Source organism: Harpia harpyja, chromosome Z, assembly GCF_026419915.1.
Source record: "Harpia harpyja isolate bHarHar1 chromosome Z, bHarHar1 primary haplotype, whole genome shotgun sequence".
In the NCBI taxonomy this organism is placed as follows: Eukaryota; Metazoa; Chordata; class Aves; order Accipitriformes; family Accipitridae; genus Harpia; species Harpia harpyja.
The window spans coordinates 28549245-28569977 of NC_068969.1; the positions used below are offsets into that span (position 1 = coordinate 28549245).

General features: G+C 42.5%; 2 protein-coding genes across 8 annotated transcripts in view; one reads left to right on the forward strand and one right to left on the reverse strand.

The window, feature by feature from the left end:
- Positions 1–1611, forward strand: part of SKIC3 (SKI3 subunit of superkiller complex) — a 51856-nt gene extending 50245 nt beyond the window's left edge. For all 7 annotated transcript variants that reach the window (XM_052776499.1, XM_052776500.1, XM_052776501.1 and 4 more), the window contains one exon: positions 1021–1611. In XM_052776499.1, coding sequence (XP_052632459.1) covers positions 1021–1098 — 78 coding nt within the window. In that variant the 3' untranslated portion in view covers positions 1099–1611. The remainder of the gene's footprint in view (positions 1–1020) is intronic.
- A 4256-nt stretch (positions 1612–5867) lies between these two features.
- The window catches only part of FAM81B (family with sequence similarity 81 member B), a 42744-nt gene continuing 27878 nt past the window's right edge, over positions 5868–20733 (reverse strand). The window contains exons 4-8 of the mRNA XM_052776566.1: positions 18759–18888; positions 15098–15204; positions 10897–11032; positions 8430–8625; positions 5868–5974 (exon numbers count right to left, since the gene is read on the reverse strand). Of these exons, the coding sequence (XP_052632526.1) occupies positions 5868–5974; positions 8430–8625; positions 10897–11032; positions 15098–15204; positions 18759–18888 (676 nt within the window). The remainder of the gene's footprint in view (positions 5975–8429; positions 8626–10896; positions 11033–15097; positions 15205–18758; positions 18889–20733) is intronic.

Here is a 20733-nt window from a genome sequence, read left to right on the forward strand (position 1 = left end):
TCTGTTGACAGTACTTCACAAATGGATTTGGTCAAACTCACAAATCCACACAGCTTTTTCATGTGATGCAAAGTGGGGTGATTCATTTTGGCTTGTAATTGGAATCACTTTGCTACTCAGACTCTGAATACACTCTCCTAATAATTCCTCACTTCTGCCACTGGCACGATGATTACCCAGATTAACAGCTGTTCCCTGGTGAAACTTTGAATCCATAACAAAGTACATTTGGAGGTACAACACATCAGGTAGGCTCAGTGTTGACGAAAATCCATACATGGACACACAGGTTCATAAAAAAGGTAGAATTAATGAGTTAAGATGATCTTGATATGATCTCGTTGCACTTGCTTCTGCAAAGTCATCTGTACTCCCTACCAATGAGTACAGTAACAATAATGGCTAAAGTAAAGATTTGCTTGATTCTACTTAATAGTTTTCCTTTTTAATATGTATAATGTGATTGGATTACAAGAGAAGTGCCAGGAGCTTATGAACATCTGTGAACATCAGGCTGTCATGGGAGCTTTTTTAACTAGTAGAAAATAGGAGGTGTGGAAAATAAATCAAGGAAGGGTAAATTTAAATGGGGGAGGCAAAAAGATACCTTGGCAGTTTTGTTTAAGTAGCTGCAGAGAATGCTCCTGTTTGGCAAATTTAGATTTATACAAATGTACTAGCAGGAGGTGAGTGTGTGTCGGCAGGAAGATAGGTCTCATCTAGCTCTGCTTGTTTCATTGCCAGCAGGTAACTTAATTGTCAAACATGGTCTCAGCCTCAAGTAACAAATGATGCTGTTGTAGTGCATTGCAAGTGACTACAAGTTTAGCAAGTCACGACAGGGTGGGAGTTTTAAGTGCTGATGTGTAATGTTGAATATTTCCTATCTGGGCTTATGAGTTACTTAATCTTTTAGGGAAACTGCGTAGCAGAAAGTAAAATGCATCCACGATTGCCAATAAAATACTAACATTAAAATTATTAAAATCTCTTTTTTTCATTGTTTGTTTTTCTCTGCAGGTACTTAAAGAAAATGCCAAAGCTAATGGAGATGCTAGAGCTCTGGAACTAAATGAGAAATTGTCATCAAGTGCCTAGTATGGACTATCTCAAGTGAAAAATCTTCCATTCATGCAACTTAATCAGTCCATCTTCCAGGAGCATATGTGGTTTGGGCTTTTCTGTTTGTGTCTGGTTTTGGTTTTTTATTGCGTCAACTTTGTCTTTAGTTTTACTTTTTCTTGAACAAAAGTAGGTTATTTTCTTGGTGACATGAGTTCCACCGTAAAAATACACTTGAGTTTAAAGAAAAACCCTAAATTTTCCTTTTATTTTCTTCCTCACTCACTTCAGCGCTATTCACAATGGGGAGTACTTGTGTGTATTTCCCCCTTGGCCACACACAAAAGTACAATATTAACTGCATTGGCAGTGATGCAAGCTTGGAAAGGCTTCTACTTTTTCTCTTTGTCTTGACACAGAATCTTAATAGCTAAGTAGCAGCAAACTTTTCTTCTCTCCCAGATCTTCTAAAACATTCAGAGATTTAAAATGCCTGTATTCCTCTGATATACTTTTTGAAGTTGAGACCCAAATACACTTGGAACTTCATGCATGGTGTCAGTTTATGTTTTTTAAAATATTTCTGGTTTTAGCTAATCTTAATTACAGCAGTGTATCCTCTTGACTGCAGGCTTCAGTAAACATTCCCATCAAGAAAAGCTTGTGATCATCAGGGACAGGGTCATATTTATAAGGGTGTGTAACAGGCTCTGTTTACGTCTTAGTAATTCTGCTGCTGACTGCTTGATTGGATGAATCATAACAGTGTTCTTAAGACGTGATGTTATTTTACCTTTATGTACATGAAAAATAAAAAAAAAAAAAGCGATGTTTCTGGTCTGTTACTGTTACCATTAGGATTTTCAAGCTGTTGACAGGAGTCACGATAGTTGTCTGTTTCCTGGTTTAAAGTTTTTTAAAATTACTGTCTGTCCACGAAAGTCTTAGGACGGCTCATACAATCCCATATGACAGAGGAGAAAGGGCACTTCCAAGGCGTGCAGTGGGACTGCATTGAACATAGACTTGGTTTTCGAACAAACTGTCTCAGGCTTAGAGAAAGCAGGATGCTGAGCTGGGGTGTGGGGGGGTTTCTATTGCACCAGCAATGTGCAGTGATGTCTGGAAAGCAGGCGAGAGCTGCAAGCGTGCCCCTGTCATTTTAAAGAGGAAAACCAAGCTCAGTAGGCTGGGGTTTCTACTCTGTGGAGGTGAGTAGAAACTTCTCTGAATGGCAAGAATCCCTCCTTGTCTCCCACACTTTCATTCTCCCACCCATCTCAATGCAAAGTACCATCCTTAAAAAGATTTTTTTCAGTAAATTTAGATCAACTGTGGTTCCCTTCACAGCCTGCTGTCACATAGTCTTGAACTATCAGTAACTGCAAATATTAAAAGGGAATGTTGCAAAAGCCAGACTCGTGACTCTCAAGACTAGCAGTAACTTTTTTTAGCTTGCTGCTATTAAAAGACTGGAAAAGTTCTTCCAGCCTATAGTTCGTATCCTTGGCGTGCCGTCTTGATATTTGTGCCTCCTACTCAAGTGGTGGGAGAGCCGTCATCGACAGCCTGACGACAGCACAGCAAGGGGCTGCCTGCCCTTGCTAATCTGTGAGGCAGAAATGCTTGTACATGAGCGTTAGCCTAGACTTTGCTCAGCACTAAACCTTAAACACTTCCTAACACCTAGGAGAACAGACAAGTAACAACAGGCCAGAGAAACCAGCTAAGTAACTGTCAACTGTGAATATTCTGTATTAGAAAAAAAAAAAAGTATCTTTTTTCTCTTCAGAAGACCATGAAGTTACTTTCTCTGTGATCAGTGGTGAACTCCTTGAACAAGATTATTATATAGCCCGAAGTTGTATTACATGCCCTGTAGGAAAAAAAACAATATGTATCTGTACCACCCACTCACTGAAAAGTGCTCAGAGAATATGAGTTTAAGTTTAAGCTTCTGTAAAATTCAACAATATGAGGTAAAAATCTTGTTCTCCTCATTTTTTTAACAATGTATAGCCTCTACAAAATCAGCACTTGTAGAAGGTCTGCTGTAACACTGAAAAAATTTGTAAATTCATGCAGGTTGAGATTGCCCTATATTTTACACTATTGTAGAGCTCAGCTTTAGAATGTGAAGTACTGTACAGAGGCACATAAGCATCACTGAGTTGGGGAATGGAGCGTTGTTTATGGATTTCACTGCCTGGGAAGTCATACGTTCAGCTGCTATTACAGTAAAGGGGAAAAAAATAAACATTCCCCAGCTGTAATTTGTTTTATTATGGTGGTTTATGCTGAAGGCAGAATGGAGTGAGATCTAATGAATTTCTAGGTAGAACTTTTCTCTGCTTCAGATACGAAGGTTGCTTCTGAGAATTTCATTTATTTGTTTGGGTTATGCATGTTCATCTCATTCTCAGTATTTCCCCAGAATCACTGGATTGGATTTCTACTCATCTTTTGAGCGTCTCTCAGAATGGTATCACAAAGTACAGTGGGCAATTGCATTAATTGAGATAGTCTTCCTAACCTTAGAGTTTAACAACAAATATGCAATACTGTTGTTTGGTACATTTTATATTTTTTAAAAAATAATTATTTTTTAAATTTGTAGACATAAAACCCTTAAGAACTGTTTTAATGCTGCACAAATGCAGCATGTACCATTTTGCAAGGAAAAGTACATCCCTAATCCTGCAGCCCAGCTGAATATCATCCTGGATGTCTAGAATTTAGTTTTCCCTCTCTCCCAGTTAATTTGCTTTCTACTGATTTAACTGAACAGCTGACAGTTAAATAACTTTTAAATTTAGTGTTCTTAGGGGAGAGAGGGATCATTTTGAGTTTGGTTGCAGTGTGGAGTGATAAATACTGAGATAACTTCTTTATGCAGTGAAATCACTCAAACAATAGCAACGTTCCAAATATATATTCTTGTGTGACCTGAATTTATAATTAGGCCCTCAAACCCATCTGCTATAATCATACAAATCAGTGCTTAGATAAAGCAACATTCGGTTGTGCCATACTGCCATGCGATAGGATGGATAGATAGATAGATAGATAGATACAGGAAATGTGCAGCAATACTTCTGTCCTTCTCTCTGTTAAGGGTTAGACTTTGAAGGTTTTCCTGGCTTTTTTTCTCTCTCTTTTTTTTTTTTCTTTTTTTTTTGACACCATACGCTTTTAGAAACACATTCATCAGTAACCTTGTATTTCACCTTTTTGCTGTTCATCAGCAGCATCCAGGGTACATGGGGTGGGGGTGCAGATGCACCAAGCCACACTAACTGCTGCTTCACTGGCAGCCAAGTACATGGGCAAAAAATGGCAAGAGTGCCTAGAAGGAGCTAAAGAAAAACTGTTTGGGAGGCTGCCTTCAACCCCAAATCTCTTGCTATGACTGCAGTAGTGGACTTCTAAGTCTGCAGCGAAGGCAGAGCCCCCTGTAATGGAGGGAACATACAGTGAGACTGAAATAGGGATTCAGAGCAGCTCAGAAACTGCTGCACGTTGTTGGGATTTTGGTGTTGCTGGTTTCCTGCTGCTTGTAGGAAATGCGACAAACACAGACCTGACCTGAAAGCAGGCGCGAGGCTGGGAGTCTTTCCCATGGAGTTTGGCTCTAAAGAGCCTGGCCACAAACAAAATGCAGACAGGTCATCTGCGATGGTGGCTGTTCTTCGGCTTTTACAAGATGTGAGTAATTTCTAGGACTTTTTACTCACTGGAGGAAGTTTAAATGTAGGAAAGTTTTGCATGCTGGAGTAATGTGATTAATTGCTGAAGTGGCATTCCTGGCTGACTGCATCGATTCAGTTTCAGCTGTCACAGTGCAGGTCTGGCTTTTCAGAGAAGCCACCTGCAACGCATGGCTTGAGAAACCTGCTTTTCTGTAGAGCCAGAAGCACAAGAGACTTGAGACATGGATTATTCGAGAAGGATTATCTGAGTCCTGAATTTTCTTCTCTGGGCAATGGATGGTTGCTATCATTAGCTTCTGCTGGGAAATGATACTGATACGTTTCTTTTGCCCTACTCACAGAGTTTTTCTCCTTATTTCCAGGTGGTTTTTCTTGGTTTTTGAAGCAAAACAAAACCCATAGTGTCAGTTACATTTTTAGGCATTCTGCTGCAAACCACTTCTAACTTTTATTCAGTCAGAGAAGACAAGAAATAAACCTTCTTAATAATGCATTTGCTAACAATTAACTTGCATTTTGTCACCTGTACTAAATTTATTAGCTAGTTTTAATGATCCAGTAACTTATTATAATAGGTCCAAATCATGCATCAGTAGATATTCAGATACCAGTTTTTGTAATGCTGTTACTACATACAACATACACCTTGTGTGCAGCTGGAGGAATTTAATAGACCTGATTTCAATAGTTACACCAATCTAAAACCAATGTAGCTTATGGCAGGACTGGGCTAACCATGCTTAATAACTGAGTACTTGTGTTTTTAAAGTCCTTTAAATACTATGAATACTTTTGTATGAAATCTGCTTGTAAAATTTTAAGTCAGTCCTTAAAGTTTTTCTTCTACAGTGAAGTATTCTGTTGTAAAACTGGTGTGAAAAAGACTGTTAGTGTTGCAGAGCTGTTATTTTTGTGGCTGCACAATATCATATTAGTAATCATAATAGCAACAACATCCTACAGGGACAGGGGAAGACAAAATCAGGTGTGTCTAAAGGCTGCTGCTTTAACTCAATGCTGCTTCTCATTGGAAGAGACCACCTGCGAGAGTGGACAAGGCTTGCTCTTGGTGTTCAATCTTCTGGGAGGTTACTTTCATTGTTTCTTTTTAATGTCTTTCTGAATTTTCTTTTTTTCAAGTTTCAGCTTTGTATTCTGTATTTGTTTGAGCAGCTCCAGAGACTCACGAATGGATTGAAATCCTGGCAGAAGAATAGGAACAATTAATTAAACAGTGGTTCCTTTCAATACATTAATAGATTCTTCTTTTTCTTTGCAGAGGTTTCTGACCCGCATTTAATACACAGCACATTAAATCCAATCTATTTCATCATTTTATTGAATACCATGGACATGCATTAACAGCTTGGGTTGCAAGCTCCTTGCTCTAGGAATCATATCTTCCAATACATTGGATGATACCAAGCATAATTACGCATAGCTGTAAACTGCAGTTGACATCAGACATCAGATTTGTGGTGTGGAGTAAAGAAAATACTATGTCTGTCTTTAAAACCAAGGGTATTGCTAGCCTTAAAGCATATTGTTCTTTCATTGAGCATTGGGGTTTTTGGTTCGGTTCAGGTTGGGTTTTTTAAGTACGCAGTTCTTATTTTGAATCAAAGACTCTGTGTTCCCATCTGATACTGACACTGTTGCTCTGCAGTCTGCCTACCCGATAGCAAGGTTTGTGCCACGGAACTCCTGGAGTTGTAGCAACTGCAAGTAAGAATTACGCTTCATCTGAGACTTTGTCATGTGCTTCTGGGAGAATGGGAGCTCAGCTTCACCAACTAATTTTTTGTGCATCTGTATATAAGTATATAAAAAGAAAAATGGGAGAGTGCAAACATACTGTTTTCCAAAACAGAGCTACAGAGCACCTGATGCCCCTTTTTTGGACCACCGTACAGTCAAATATTGTCAATAAAGACTGGAAAAGTAGAATTGTAAGCTGCTGTTACCCAGCTGTTTCCACATTGCAATAACTTTCAAATTACAACGTAGCAGTTCTTTACATTTGTCCAGTGTGTCATGTAGGTGTCAACTTATTAGCGAGCAAGCAGCCTAACAGTGGATTAAAATTAATTCTCTTCCTCTTTTTTTTTTTTTTCTTAAAGTGCTTATTGTAACATGGCAGCTGATGACATGTTTTTCTTTTTCTTTTTGGAATGATTGTTTAATATGGATTAATTTTGTCACTGCTACAGTCTAGATAGTGTTCAACCAAATCGCTGCATACTGCTTAGAATTTTAAAATTCCAGACATGTCTCTGATTTCCAAGATGCCAATCTGTGCTGAAGCACAAACAGCTGCTGAGACAGCCTAGAGGCTGCCTCTGTGCCCTTCACGCTGCTCCGCACCTCTTCAGTGGCCTCTTTTCCCCCATTTTGGGGATCAGCCCCTGCCAAACAACTGCCATGGGAAAGAGGAATCCTTGGACTTGAGTTTGCACACAAGCATGGCCAAAGTTTGATATAAACAGATCTCTTCTGTCGTAAATTTCTGCAGGCAGGAATTTGAAGAACTCTCTCCTTTCAGCACCAGAATCTTTTATTCTGAAATTTCTTAGCTACAGCTTGCTTTGAGACGCTCTCTTGTGCTCACTCAGACGGTCTTGTAGACAGCCAAGCCTTCCTGTGTCAAGCTGCACAAGGACCTTAGCTAATTTAGAGCTTGGTTTGCCACAGCTTTGGAGCTGGGCTTGTAGGTGGGTTGCAGACTAAGGAATCAGAGCTGAAGTAGAGAGCTGGGGTCCTCAATCACAGACAGCTTGGAAGACGAGAACCAGATGCTCGAGTTTCAAGTGAGAACATGTAAGATGTGAAGCCCTTGTGTAATGATTTTCTGCCATCTGTTCCCTTGGAGAGATGGCTGAGATTTTTTTTTTTTTTTTGATAACCTGATGTGTCCACTGTGTTTCCATGATCAGCTGCAAGTGGAGGGTATTACAATAATTAGGTTTGAGTGACACAGAATAGATTACAGTGGGCAAAAAACTTCCTTGTGAAGGCCTTGGGCTCAGTGCCAGGTGAAAGCCTAATTGCTGCTGAAAGTTGGATAGCCAGAATCATCTCAGATTGGTAAAGCAGTTCATACTCTGTAACATAAATTACTGTGACTGTCCCCTTAAGAGGCAGCTGCCATGTATTCAGCATTATCTAACTGCTTCCCTCTTCACGTGCACAATGTATGGTCTGTGTCAGGCAGCTGTAACTCATCCAGGTGCCTCTTTCTCCACCTACTGTTTGTTAAGAATGGGGAGTAAAGGATGGAAATGATACAAAACCGTCAAATGTGATCTCAGCAGCAAGATCTGTGCAAAAGGGAATGACTTGTGCCTCACAATGAAGGTGAGCGTCCTTGCTAACAGAAGAAATAGGTGCTCTAAAAATTCTGGAAAACAGGTTGTGAAATTGCATTTGAAATGATGTTACCTTGAGATGCTTAGGAAGAGAAAGCAACCTGTGTGCAAATGTCATGCTGGCTGTTTGCAAAGACAAGCGGGCTAACCCATACACATCTGTATATGGGGTTTGGGAGAGAGAAATAGTAATTTTAATGTCTTTCTGTCTTTACTGTAAAGTATTTTCTGGAGCAGCAAGTTACTGTAGAAATTTATTTTAAAAATGAATTGCATGAAAGCCCATCCTCACCTGATCTGTATTCATTTTGGATTTCCTCAAGCTCCTTCCAAATCTGTCTTTCAAATCTGGTGATTCTCGCGTGCAGGTTTTTTTCATCGCTTTTCATCTGGTTCAACTGCTTTTTGTATTTCTGTGGTTTATCTATTTGTTCTAGCTTTAGTGACAGAAGTAGGAGCTTTTCTTCTACTCTTTTTTCTGTGCCTTCCTTTAAATACATAACACAGGTTTATAGTAAGACACTTTACGTATGCCCACATTAACCTGCCTCCTGCCAACTATGCATTCAATTGGTCTTGCTTCCTAATCCCGTGCGTGACAGCACTGAATAAATGCAGGTGAGGTCTGGTACCCCAGAAGATGTGTCGATCCTCTCTTCCCCAATGAACTAAATAAACTGGGAAATTGGGGCTGGGCCAGAGCAAAGGTGTTTTTTTAATTATTATTTTATTTATTTATTCATTTAAATCCTGTGATTTGCTGTCCCATTTTGCAACGTGAGACTGGGAACTCAGACAACCCGTCTCAGGTTGCTTTCATGCACCCATCTCGAGCCCAAGCTTTCTGACCCAGAGGGTGCGACACCGTGGTGTAAACCCAGCTCGGCTGCTGCCAAGAGCAAGGAGGCTGAGCCCTGTAAGGGCTGCCTAACCGAGGGATGCCGAGCAGTCCTCTCCCTCTTTTGAGCTCAGCACAGCTCCTGGAGGCAATTCACCCTCCTCAGAGGCATGCTCAAACCTGAGCAGCGCAGCTGCCCACCCCTTCCTTCATCTTCAAGTTGCACCGAGTCCTCTGGTCAACTCCAAATCCAGTCAATCTGCTCAAAATCCTCCAACTGTCTTTAGCCCTTGCAGGCAAGGGAATCCTGTGGGCCTAAGGCGATGGCTCTGCTTCCCAAGGAAGGTGTTTGCAAACCTGGCAGAGCTGTCTGAGCCTAAACAGAGCGTAGCATGGTGGTGGAACGTGCTGTGAGTGTACAAACATCCCCATGCAGTGCAGGTGGCTGGCGGAGTGAGTCAGCTCCGGCAATAACCGAGCTGCCGCTCTACGCTCCCGAAATGGCTCCGTCACCACCACGCAGCCCGCCAGATCCATCCATCCATCCATCCATCCATCCCCTGGTCCTCACAGCCCCGGCCACGCGCTGGATCGTGTGTCCTCTCAGCCTGCCCGAGGGACAGAACCGGGACCGCTGCCAGGGCACCCTGCTCAGCAGGACCGGTGCCCTTCCTGGCGCAGGTTGAAGCTCATCTCCGACTCCTTTTTTCTCTGGCATTCGTGCTGAGGTTTCCTTCAGCTCCCAGGCACTGAGCTGTGCTTTCACGGAGGTGCCATCCAAAGGACGACCACGCGTGCCGCTGTGTACGTGTATGCGTACACAGAAAAACGAACGCATTCCTTATTCAACCTATTTAAGAGTGGCTTTGAAAGCTTTAGCTCCTATTAAACGCTGTATTTTTGGCACAGCGATCTCCCTTAGGGGAGAGTAACCACATATATTGGTGTGTTTCCTGCAAAATAATCACAAAAACTATTAGTGGAGGAAGGGAACTCAAATGGTAGCTTTGAGATAGCAGCTGACAAGTCAGAAATGTTTTTAATATCATCCTGGCTGCACTGAGTGTTGGTCGCATTGAGTACGAGAGATCATCATCAGGCAGAATAAATGGAGATTAAAGTTCAGGAGCATTTTAGTTCCAAGTGACTTCTCAATCTGGTCTTTGATCAGCAGCCTTCATCCTGGTGCTAAGACACAGTGATCACGTTTCGATCGTTTTTGAACTCTGAAGCAGAATGAACTGCACACAGCAAAGGAGGAAAAACTTTAAAAGCTGTGAAGGAACTAATGAAAAGGCATTGGTCCTGTGCCAAGCGCTGACTGCTGCTGTGGAACCGAAACACACTGCGTTTTAATGTACTGACAGCAGGTTGGTGGGGGTTTGTATTTAAAACCAGGCAGAATCTGCACAGACAATCCCTTCCTTTTCCGAGCTTGCCAATGAATGGAACTGGGCGGTGTTCAGTGGTGGCACCAACACTCACTGTGAGACAGGAAAAATGCCATCGTCTGGTACATCGGGGCTACACAGCTGGGAAGTGGTGCCATAACCAGGGAGGACTTTATTTCCCGGGATGAGCAGAGCACTGAGGGATCTCCATCCTCGGAAACAGAAATTACTTGGACGAGGCTCGAGCCCTGACTTTGTTGTTGGCCCTGTTTGGGCAAGGGGTTGAATCTTACGACTTCCAGCTATCCCTTCCAAAATAAATTAATCTAGGATTACATGATTTCCATAATTCACCATTTTGCTGGCTGTGTCCTGACGCACCTGGTTTTGTGTCAGATCTCAGGGTTTTTTGTGTGTGTGACTTGGTACCTGCTGGGATCAAGGTGAAAGGAGCAGTGCTCCTCTCTCCCAGTCCTGGGAGGGCTGGAGGCCACCCCAGTGCCCTGGGCTGCCAACCCAGAAGGTCTTACCAGTCTCTCCTTCACCCAGTTAAGCAGCTGATGCCTGTGCTGGGCTTGATCTTCTTCAGATCGTGTCAACCGCGCTTCTGTCCGCTTCTGATGAGTCTGTATCTGATCCCTGAAGTCACTTAGAATACTTGTCAACCTAAAATTATGGTTATTTTTTTAGTAACCAGACTAAGGCTTAGTCAGTGCTATGGAGGAGTCTTGAGTCACTTGAGTAAATTGTTTAAATTACTCCACATCTGCTCAATAGCTTCCTAACAAGTCCTAAGCTCAATTATTTTATCAATCCTTACCTTAAAGGTTGTACGTACATGACAAAATGTGATTTCTGTGATGTGGTCTATTTTAGGAAAATATCTGAGGGCTGAAAAATGTTAATTTTCCATTTGAATTAACTCTATTCAAAGTGAATGAAGAACCTACACTATCCCATTGAACATTGACTGCATTGCTGGGCATCGGGGAGAGCAGCAAAATCACTTGTGGTCTGAAAATGAAGTTCATAAGGATAAAAAACATGTATAACTAAAACAAAAAGAGAACGCAGAGTTGCCTTTGAGGCAGCAGTTGGATAAAAATGCGAAAGCCCACCCAAAGGGAACAAAACAGGCAGCACCCAGAGGAGACAGGGAACCGCGGGCAAGGGTAGTGAACAAATGCTGCTCAGATGAAATCTGCAAAATGTCAAGTTAAAGGGAACTATATGGTTTAGATTTTGCTTTTCTTATACTGCAACACTTAATTTGCAACATGAACCATGCCAAGATGTGAACTTAGGTCCAAGTTGTAGTCCTGTATATACATTTCCATGATTATGCATATAACCTGACTGTAGGAGTGTCACAAAGATTTTAATGTAATTGTATTCATTTCTAACACATGCTTGCATGCAAACAATGATCGCTTGAAATTTGTTTGAGCCTCAGTTAGCATACAAACCAGCAGGTAAGGAGCAGGATTTTATAACTAGAGTTAATGCCTATGGCACTTCTAATATTTAATATCCCTTTTCAAAAGGGTGTTTAAGTGTTTTTTATACTGAGTGATTGATAACAGCTCTGTATCAGTCTAATGAAGTGATAATTACCATCAGCAGTGACTGTAAATGTGGTAAAAAAAACTAATGATAGCAAAATCTCTCTAAGTGCTATGTTATTGCAGTTTGCTATAGACAGTGTCTTTTCAAGATCTTCTACATAAGCAGCCTGTTAGGTCAGTTTATCACTATTACTCATTTTAGTAGTTCTAAGATTTGATTTTTCAAGAATAAAAACTTGTACTGTTGAGTTTGTCGTTTTCAGTCCTACCATGCACAAGTGAACATGTACACAGTTTGCTTCCTGGAGCACTAATCTTTGTTCATGAGAAAATAAAATGATACTGTGGTAGTATGCTGATGATCCAGACCAGTATCCAACCTGAGCATGGGAAGGAGAGGTGTAAAGAGCTTTTTTCAGACCTGGCAGTAAGCCGTCTGACTGGAATAATGGGAATCGCCATCCAGACCCTGTTCTGGAAAGGTCGGGTAGGGATGGAGACAGCATTCTGTCGAAGCCAGCGCTGCCTGCCCTAAGGTCATGGTTCATGACCACAGGATCTTCATACCTGAGGATTAGTGAACGGGCTGGTCGTTACAAGAGTTACAGCTCTGTTCGACAGCCACAGCAGGCAATTATAGGGCTGGTGCCTCCTCAGACAGATCTTTCATGTTGTCATTTTCATATAAATCTCTATCTCTGTCTATCTCCACCACACATAAAACAAAGGTCTCATGAATTGTTTGTGTTACGATTACTGAACAAATTTGGGGAATATCATTTAATGTGTAAAGATGAATTAACCATGAATGGCAGAATTGATGGCCAGCTTTGTTCAAAGGCTCAAAACCAAACTTTGTATAGCTGGTAGCTGGCATTTGACTTTGCTTCAATTTGTCCAAAGTTGGAAAAGGGAGAAGAAGGAAGTATTTAAACCTAAAAATTAATTATTTGAGACTGTGTTTAGGCTACTTAGAAAAGATTTGGCATATCTGCCTTGGGGAGAAGGGGGAGAACTATAGAAATAATTGAGTTTATAAAAAGTTATTTAGCAAATACTGAAAATGATTGCTATGAACCTCAGAACCAGTTACATGAGGTTGCACGGCCTGTGTGGTTCAGACCAAATGATCACAAAGGTCTCTTTGGGATGCAAACCCTGGTGTGGTTCTGCTGAGGAGGATGAAGGTGCCTGGGGCCCGTCTCAAGGGACATGCTTGACAGTGACAAGATGATGATTAATAATACAATTATTATTAATAATATTAGTATTTTTATTATAACATCAGTGATTTCTTATTCATAATAAAACAGTACCATGTTTTATTTTATTTTAAACTTTGATTAGCATCCCCCCTGCACGAGGCTTACAAAAATATGCCTAGCAGGAGTGAGGCTCCGCAGGCAGACGATTTGCCATAGTCTTTGGCCCAACAAAACCCTGAAATATTAGTAAGGGGATACTTGTGGGTATATAATAAAAGCATGCTCCAGTAGTGCTACAATAAATTTTCACATGTGAAAATATATCTATTGGCAAGTGAATTGACTTTGTGCAGTTGAATGCAGCTATTCCAACCTAACCAACCACAACAGATAAGCATCCACTCCCCTGTGAAGGGCCAAATTTCTGAGCAAGCCACAACTCCCATGAAATCCTGAAATACTTTTAAAATTCATCCAGTTTTCAGTAACAATATCAGTTTGTACTTTTACAATACAACTGCCAGCCTGCAGCCAAAGGCAACTGGGTCCCAGGCAGCTGCATGTCAACTGAAGAAGTAACTCTGGGCTTTAAAGCTGATTTAAACATGACAAGTTTTATGCAGAAGCTCCAGTCTGTTCCAGAAGTTAAATTTTATTTCAGCCCTATAAAAAGAATGCATAATCTGCTAGACATTTAAAGGAGCAATACAAAAGGAGACAGACATTCCCCAAAGGGCATGCTATTTTAATTAGATTTTATATTAACTGGAATAAAATCTCACATTTAATAAATAAGTAATTTGGATTTTATGTTAAATACACAACGCCAGCACATCTCAGTGTCTTGAAAGGCACCTCTTTTCAAGCTTCCTATTTCTGATGACAATTTCAGTAAGGTCTCATTAACTTTCGAGAAACTAGGCATTTACTTCAAATCAGTTTTCCAGTTTCTTTCTTTTCTGGCATTGTTCTGTTTTTCCTTCCCTCTTATTTTGGTTTCATTTCTTGTCCCTGTCACATCATCTTGATCACCATCATTCACTGCCCTCTGTCTCCCTGTTCGTCCTTCCCTTTTCCCAATTTTAATTCATTGGTCACTTTAGCTGTTATTTCCCCATTCACCCCAATTCCTTTTCCTGTTCTCTTGTTGAGAACTTTCTTCTGTTTAAACTTCTAGCCTATTTTTACTTCTGAATACAATTCAGATAAAATCGTAATTAAAATAAATCTTTATTCAAATACTTCACCATTTTAAGGAGTGGAACTATTGCCTTTGAAATATCGTTATTGCAGAATTATTATAATTAGATTTTCAATTATTTGTGCTGGCTCTGCTATTCAATGCTGGGCTGTTTTGCATTGTTCTGAATATGGATGCCAGATACTTTTGTTCGTTGCATCCTTCCCTGGAGCTCCCTCCTCTCTAAAACTCAAGATTAAAGTGGCACCCTAAAAATACTTCTGCAGCCAGAATAGGAAGAATATCCTAGGTAAGTAAGAAACAATAAATCACAAATCTGTGGGCACATGAGGCTGTGCAGCTACTTTAGCCTTGTGCCCACTCCTGCCCTGGGCGGCTGTCTCAGAAATGGGTAGACAGTGCAAGTGCATAAAGAAAATACCTTGTTCTGCACATTAGGCAAGTCACAAAAGAGCCCCAATTATAATGGTAAATAGCGTCTTTGTATTTGGTGCCTTTCTTTTAAGTATGGAAAGTTAATTGGTTTCATACCTTTCTTAGAGGGTGGCATTTAGTGCCTCATTTGAACAATTAGCTTGCAAGACAATGTACTTTCATTATGTATTTTCATTATTTTATGGCATAGATCTTCATTAACCTTCTCTTAGTGTTTTGAATGGATGCTAATTAACAGGTTTGTTTTGCTGTTTCATGGCAACCTGTTCATCACACTAAAGCATTCAGGGTGAATTATCATAATGAAAAACTCTCCATCACCTACTTGAAATCCAGAAGTTGCAGTTCGTGATGTTGATCTCCCGGGACTGTCTTTAAATTTGAGCTTTGATCAGAGTTGGAAGTCTCTATCTTGTCTAATAGCTGCATTACCTAATGAGAATTCAACAGAGAACGTCTTTATGAGCCAGACTATGAGCATTACATTTAAAAATGCATTATGATTGCAAGCATGGAAAAAAACCAGCTAACATCAGGGTACAGCTACACAAAAATGAACTTTTCTCACAAATAATTTCATTCAGTAAAGACTGAAAACTGGAGCTTAGAGTCACCAAGGCTGTAAGACCTGCTGAAGTCAAAGTCTTTGTGGATGCAGGCTTTGCAATTACATGCACGGGTAAGCAACGCTCTTTTTATTTGAACGAGGCACTGATCACCGCTCAAGTCTCCCCAACGGTGGCAGAAACTGAGAGGTAAATCCCTGAAAGCGTGTTGGCTGTCCAACACCTAAGGGCATCCCAAGAAGAGCAGAGAGAGGAGAGGCTCGCTCGCAGTAACAGATGCTCCAGTGGCTGCAGCACTAAGGTGGTACCTGGGGGACCCCATTCAAAGCATCTCCCACCTCTCCGTGTCCGGGCTGGGCTGTGCATGCCTGTGGTGTCTAGGCTGTGGAATATCCCATGTACCTGATGCTGTCCCATAATTCTTTGGTTGGAGCTGCCCCTTTCACGGGATCATTCCTTGTCGGGGTGAGGGGAAGAGAAACTGCTTCAGCAGCCTGACCTGTGGGCTGAGGGCCCTCAGCTGGGATGCAGAGGACAAGGTGGATTTGCGAGGTGACGCCGAGCACCCCACGTCCTGCAGGGACGGAGACATGCGCATTCACCCTCGCGATGTGGTGGCCTGACCGCATCGGGCCCTACGGGTGGAAAAAGCTGGAAACACCCTGTCTAAAAATTGCAATTTCAGCCCTCAGAGAGTCTGGTAAGCCAGGGCCCTGAGCCGCTCGTCCATCATCTGCACGCATCTGACTTTGCACATCACAATTGGTGTGAAAACGTGATGCCGAGGGCATCCAACGCATCGGTGACACAGCACAGTGGAGCAGTTTTGAAACACTGTGGATGCTCCAGCAATGGCATCTGCTATTTCAAGAGAAGCTGGATGTCCATGTGCCTCTGGAAGATAGAGTGCGAGTGACTCAGAAGACTGGAAGCCACCAGAAACCCATTACTCACACGACCTCACCCTCCAGGACTTTTCCCTGTACAACCTGGGTTACGTTACCTGCTGCTGCAAGTAGACGCTTGATCTTGAAGGGCAGTCTGTGAGGGATGAGGGATTCAGCCTGCCTACCCGCGGTTAATCAATTAAAGGGCATGTGAAATCCCAGGAGTTTTCTTCAGAGATTTTACACCAAATGAGCACAAAAAATGCCTGGCAAGGAGATGCCACCACCTCCTTGGTAGCTGTGGCGCATCAACGTCATAAAAGTGCCGCTGAACACTCATTACTTTGATTTGGTACCTTCTTTTACAGCAACAGGTGACTCCTTTTCAGAAATCCTTTCCTTTCCTCTTTCCTACCATCACATGAGAATAATTTTTTCCCTTTTCAGCTGAGAAAGTTTCTTCTGGATCCTGCTCCATGTCTACCCTGACTTATTTTTACGTGTACTGTTTCATGCAACTCTGACACACACACAACTGCTCCCTTCCCCATTTCCAGGTGAAGAAGAACATTTTTCATAGGTATTCAAGGAGGCAGATGTCCAAACAGTGTCTTTTAAAAGAATTGCAGGTAAGATATATTTGGTTAAGTTCTGTCATGATGCAGAAGAGGACCTTGGTTAGGCAAGGTACACAATGACTGGCAGTGTGCCTTGTGCAGCTGAAGATGCAGCCAAAATACAGTGATGAAATTATATTCAATACCAGAGTGCATGAGACATTGAATGTCCTACATCGGCTCAATCCTGAGGGCACGGGCAAAGTCTAGTTTGAAGCAGGAGCAGAGAACCATAGAGCTGCATGTTTAGAAACCTGAATTTTCCAGTACAGCTGGATTCCTGTAAAATATTACTGCTAATATTCCTGATCCTGCTAGAGGCTCCAAAACTGCTACTGAGCATAGCGAACCTCTTGCAAGGAAAGGCCAGCGATAAGGAATGACAGGCAGTAACAGTTCTTAGCCACTATTGGCTTACCTGCTCCGTGGAGAAAAAAACCACTCTCACACAAAACGCCATTTTCCAAAATTTTTCAGTGTTACGGTTTCAAAAGCCTTTGAAATATGGCCAAATTTAATATGGAATTAGATATGTACTATTAGATGCCTCCCTGCCACCACCTTAAAAGTAAAGAAAACTAGTGGATTTGGATGGCCTTTTTTAGCTCCAAAATGCCTGCAACTGAAATTTTGAGATGCACTTCAATATAAATCATACTGAGAAACATTAATGGGTCATTTATGATCTGAGGATCCCCAAATCCTAGAATATTTTTATTATCTGTTATTACCTTACATCTATTATAAACGCCACCACCAGATGGGATCAGAGATGAATGGTGTCCCCTGGGTCCGTACTGGGACCAGTACTGTTTAATGTCTTCATCAGTGACATGGACAGTGGGATGGAGTAAACCCTCAGCACATCTGCAGATGACACCAAGCTGTGTGGTGAGGTTGACACACCTGAGGGACAGGATGCCATCCAGGGGGACCTGGACAAGTTCAAGAAGTGGACCTGTGTGAACCTCATGAGGTACAACGAGGCCAAGTGCAAGGTCCTGCACCTGGTCGGGGCAACCCCCAGTATCAATACAGGCAGGGGATGAAGGGATTGAGAGCGGCCCTGCCGAGAAGGACTTGGGGGTACTGGGGGATGAAAAGCTGGACATGAGCTGGCAATGTGCGCTTGCAGCCCAGAAAGCCAACCGTATCCTGGGCTGCATCAAAAGCAGGGTGGCCAGCAGGTCGAGGGAGGGGATTCTGCCCCTCTGCTCCGCTCTGGTGAGACCCACCTGCAGTACTGCCTCCAGCTCTGGGGTCCCCAACACAAGAAGGACATGGACCTGTTGGAGCAGGTCCAGAGGAGGGCCACCAAAATGATCAGAGAGATGGAACACCTCTCCTGTGAGGAAAGCTGAGACAGTTGGGGTTGGTCATCCTGGAGAAGAGAAGGCTCCAGGGAGACGTTACAGCAGCCTTTCAATATATAAAGGGTGCTCATAAGGAAGATGGGGACAAACTTTTTAGCAGGGCCTGTTGTGATAGGACAAGGGGTAATGGCTTTAAACTAAAGGCGGGTAGGTTCAGACTAGATATAAGGAAGAAATTTTTTATGATGAGAGTGGTGAGACACTGGCACAGGTTGCCCAGAGAGGTTGTCGATGCCCCATCCCTGGAAACATTCAAGGTCAGGCTGGACGGGGCTCTGAGCAACCTGATCTAGTTGAAGATGTCCCTGCTTATTGCAGGGGGAGATGGACTAGATGACCTGTAAAGGTCCCTTCCAACACAAACTATTCTATGATTCTAAAGTATCATGGAAAACTTATTTTTTCTATTTAAAATCCTGACATATTGTATAAATACCATATTAGTCTTTAATACTGGTCAGCAATTAGGAAAAGTAGCTATATAGATCTATATATGCATAATCACCACTCACCAGGCATTTCACTGTAGGCTTCTCTACTCACCTTCTTCTCAAAATCTCCAACATAAATTTTAAGGGCAGAGTGAAGGCCATAAATCTCTTTATCAGTCTTCTGGGCCTCGCGCCTGATAATACTGATGTCTCCCGACAGCTTCGCAATGCTTGCCTCGCATCTGCAGTCAAACCAGAGACGAGAGCCTCTGCAGGGGGATGCTGGAGGGTGGCTGAAGGCAGATGCTGGTCTCCGCGCACTGCCTCCGGATCAAGTTCAGCCCCCTGGGACCACCCCGGTGCATAGCAAAATAGGCAGAGACATCCCACTGCAACAACCCTGATCCCCAATCTGCTTCCAGACATTACCGCCCATTAAAATGCTGCTGGCAGCGACAGCGAGGAAGCGGGAGGCAGCCAGAGGCAATGCCCTCCGCTGCAGCAGCGATGCCCGTGGGCTCCTCGTGCCACAAACCTCCTCGTGGTCCACAGCACACCCTGCCAGAATGGGTCCCCCCTGATTTCCCGCTATCCAATCTCAATAAATTAAATTAAATCTGAAGCGCAAATCGAGAGGCTAATCTGAACCCAGAGCACCCCCAGCTTTTGGATGCCTACCAGGAGAGATGGCATGCTGCTGCCACAGCCACCCCAGCCTGCAGCCTCCGCCGGCTGGACGCAGATGTTGAGGAAGATCACTTTGGGAGTGAAAAAAACTTGCTGTTTTGTAAGGAGCATTTGCTATTTAAACTATTTCGGTTGCATTCACTAAAATACCTCGTCACATTTAAAATGGGCAAGTGAATGATTCGAGAGGCAACGTTGATTGAGTAGCCCAGGGATTGAAAAACATTCAGCCAGCCATCCTTTCCAGGTAGAAGGAATGACTGTTTCAGCCTCTGTATTTAATATATACATATACATTGTGCATGTATAGTATATATGTACTTATATACATAATTCTTTTTAATGTAAGCAGGAATACTTTCTTTAGTGTGTATGTAAATATATATATATATACACACATATAAAAACCATTATACATATACTTAACATGAGCAAGGAGACACAGAGTTCCCCTCCTGCACCCCTCCTTCACGCTGTTCACCCAGGACTAGCTACCTGCCCCAGTGCCAGTAGTACTTAAAACAAGAGTGTGGAAAAGAAGTACCTTAAGGCCACAAAGTAAGGCACAATTTAATATAAAAAAAACAGAACAGAGGTTGAATGCGGAAAATAGCTAAGTTTTAAAATGCCACAGAAATTATCCTCCAAAGCACCACCACCGAATAAAGCTGGTGCTGTTGACAGATAAAGGATCTGAAGAGAAATTTTGACAGTTTAAATAGACCAGCTTTTTGTCATCTCCTGAGGATGCTTAGATATTGTGACACACCTGCAGAGCGTGTAGATCAAGCAAATAAAAAAAAGTTTCTGCAGCTCACAGGGGCTTTGTACAAAGGCTAGAACTTTGATCAAAAGAAACCCTTGATTTGGAGAACAAGTACAAAATAGCTGCGAAGGTGAACACGGATCTGGAGAGGGAGGGGGCCGCTCCAGAGCTGGCTGCCATCACAGCTTCTCCGGCAGCAAACCTAGAAAACGAGCCAGGAGCCGGCGAGGGGAGGTTGCAGAAGGACCACGGTCCCAGGGGATGGAAGGTCCCCGTGGGGACAGGCAGCACCTCGGGGGCTCGGGGGCTCCTCGCAGCTGCAAGTCTGGGTGGAAATGTTGACATACAGGTGCACAAACGAAATGAGGCTGCGGTTGAGATAGGCCAGCTCCGTCAACAGAGATCAGGGGATCGGGGCTCACCAACCCCTTGGGAAAATCCAACCCCAAGGCAACAATTGCAAGGCTATGCAAGAAGTCCACAGTGTGAAAAACGAAGAGGATCAATGGATCTGTAGCAGTAAAGAAGACATAGCTTCAGTTACGAGAGAAAGAAACCTGAGTATTTGTCATGGTTTAACCAATGTTCCATACAGAGAATACTTAAAAACAGAGGATTTGATGATAGGATCCAA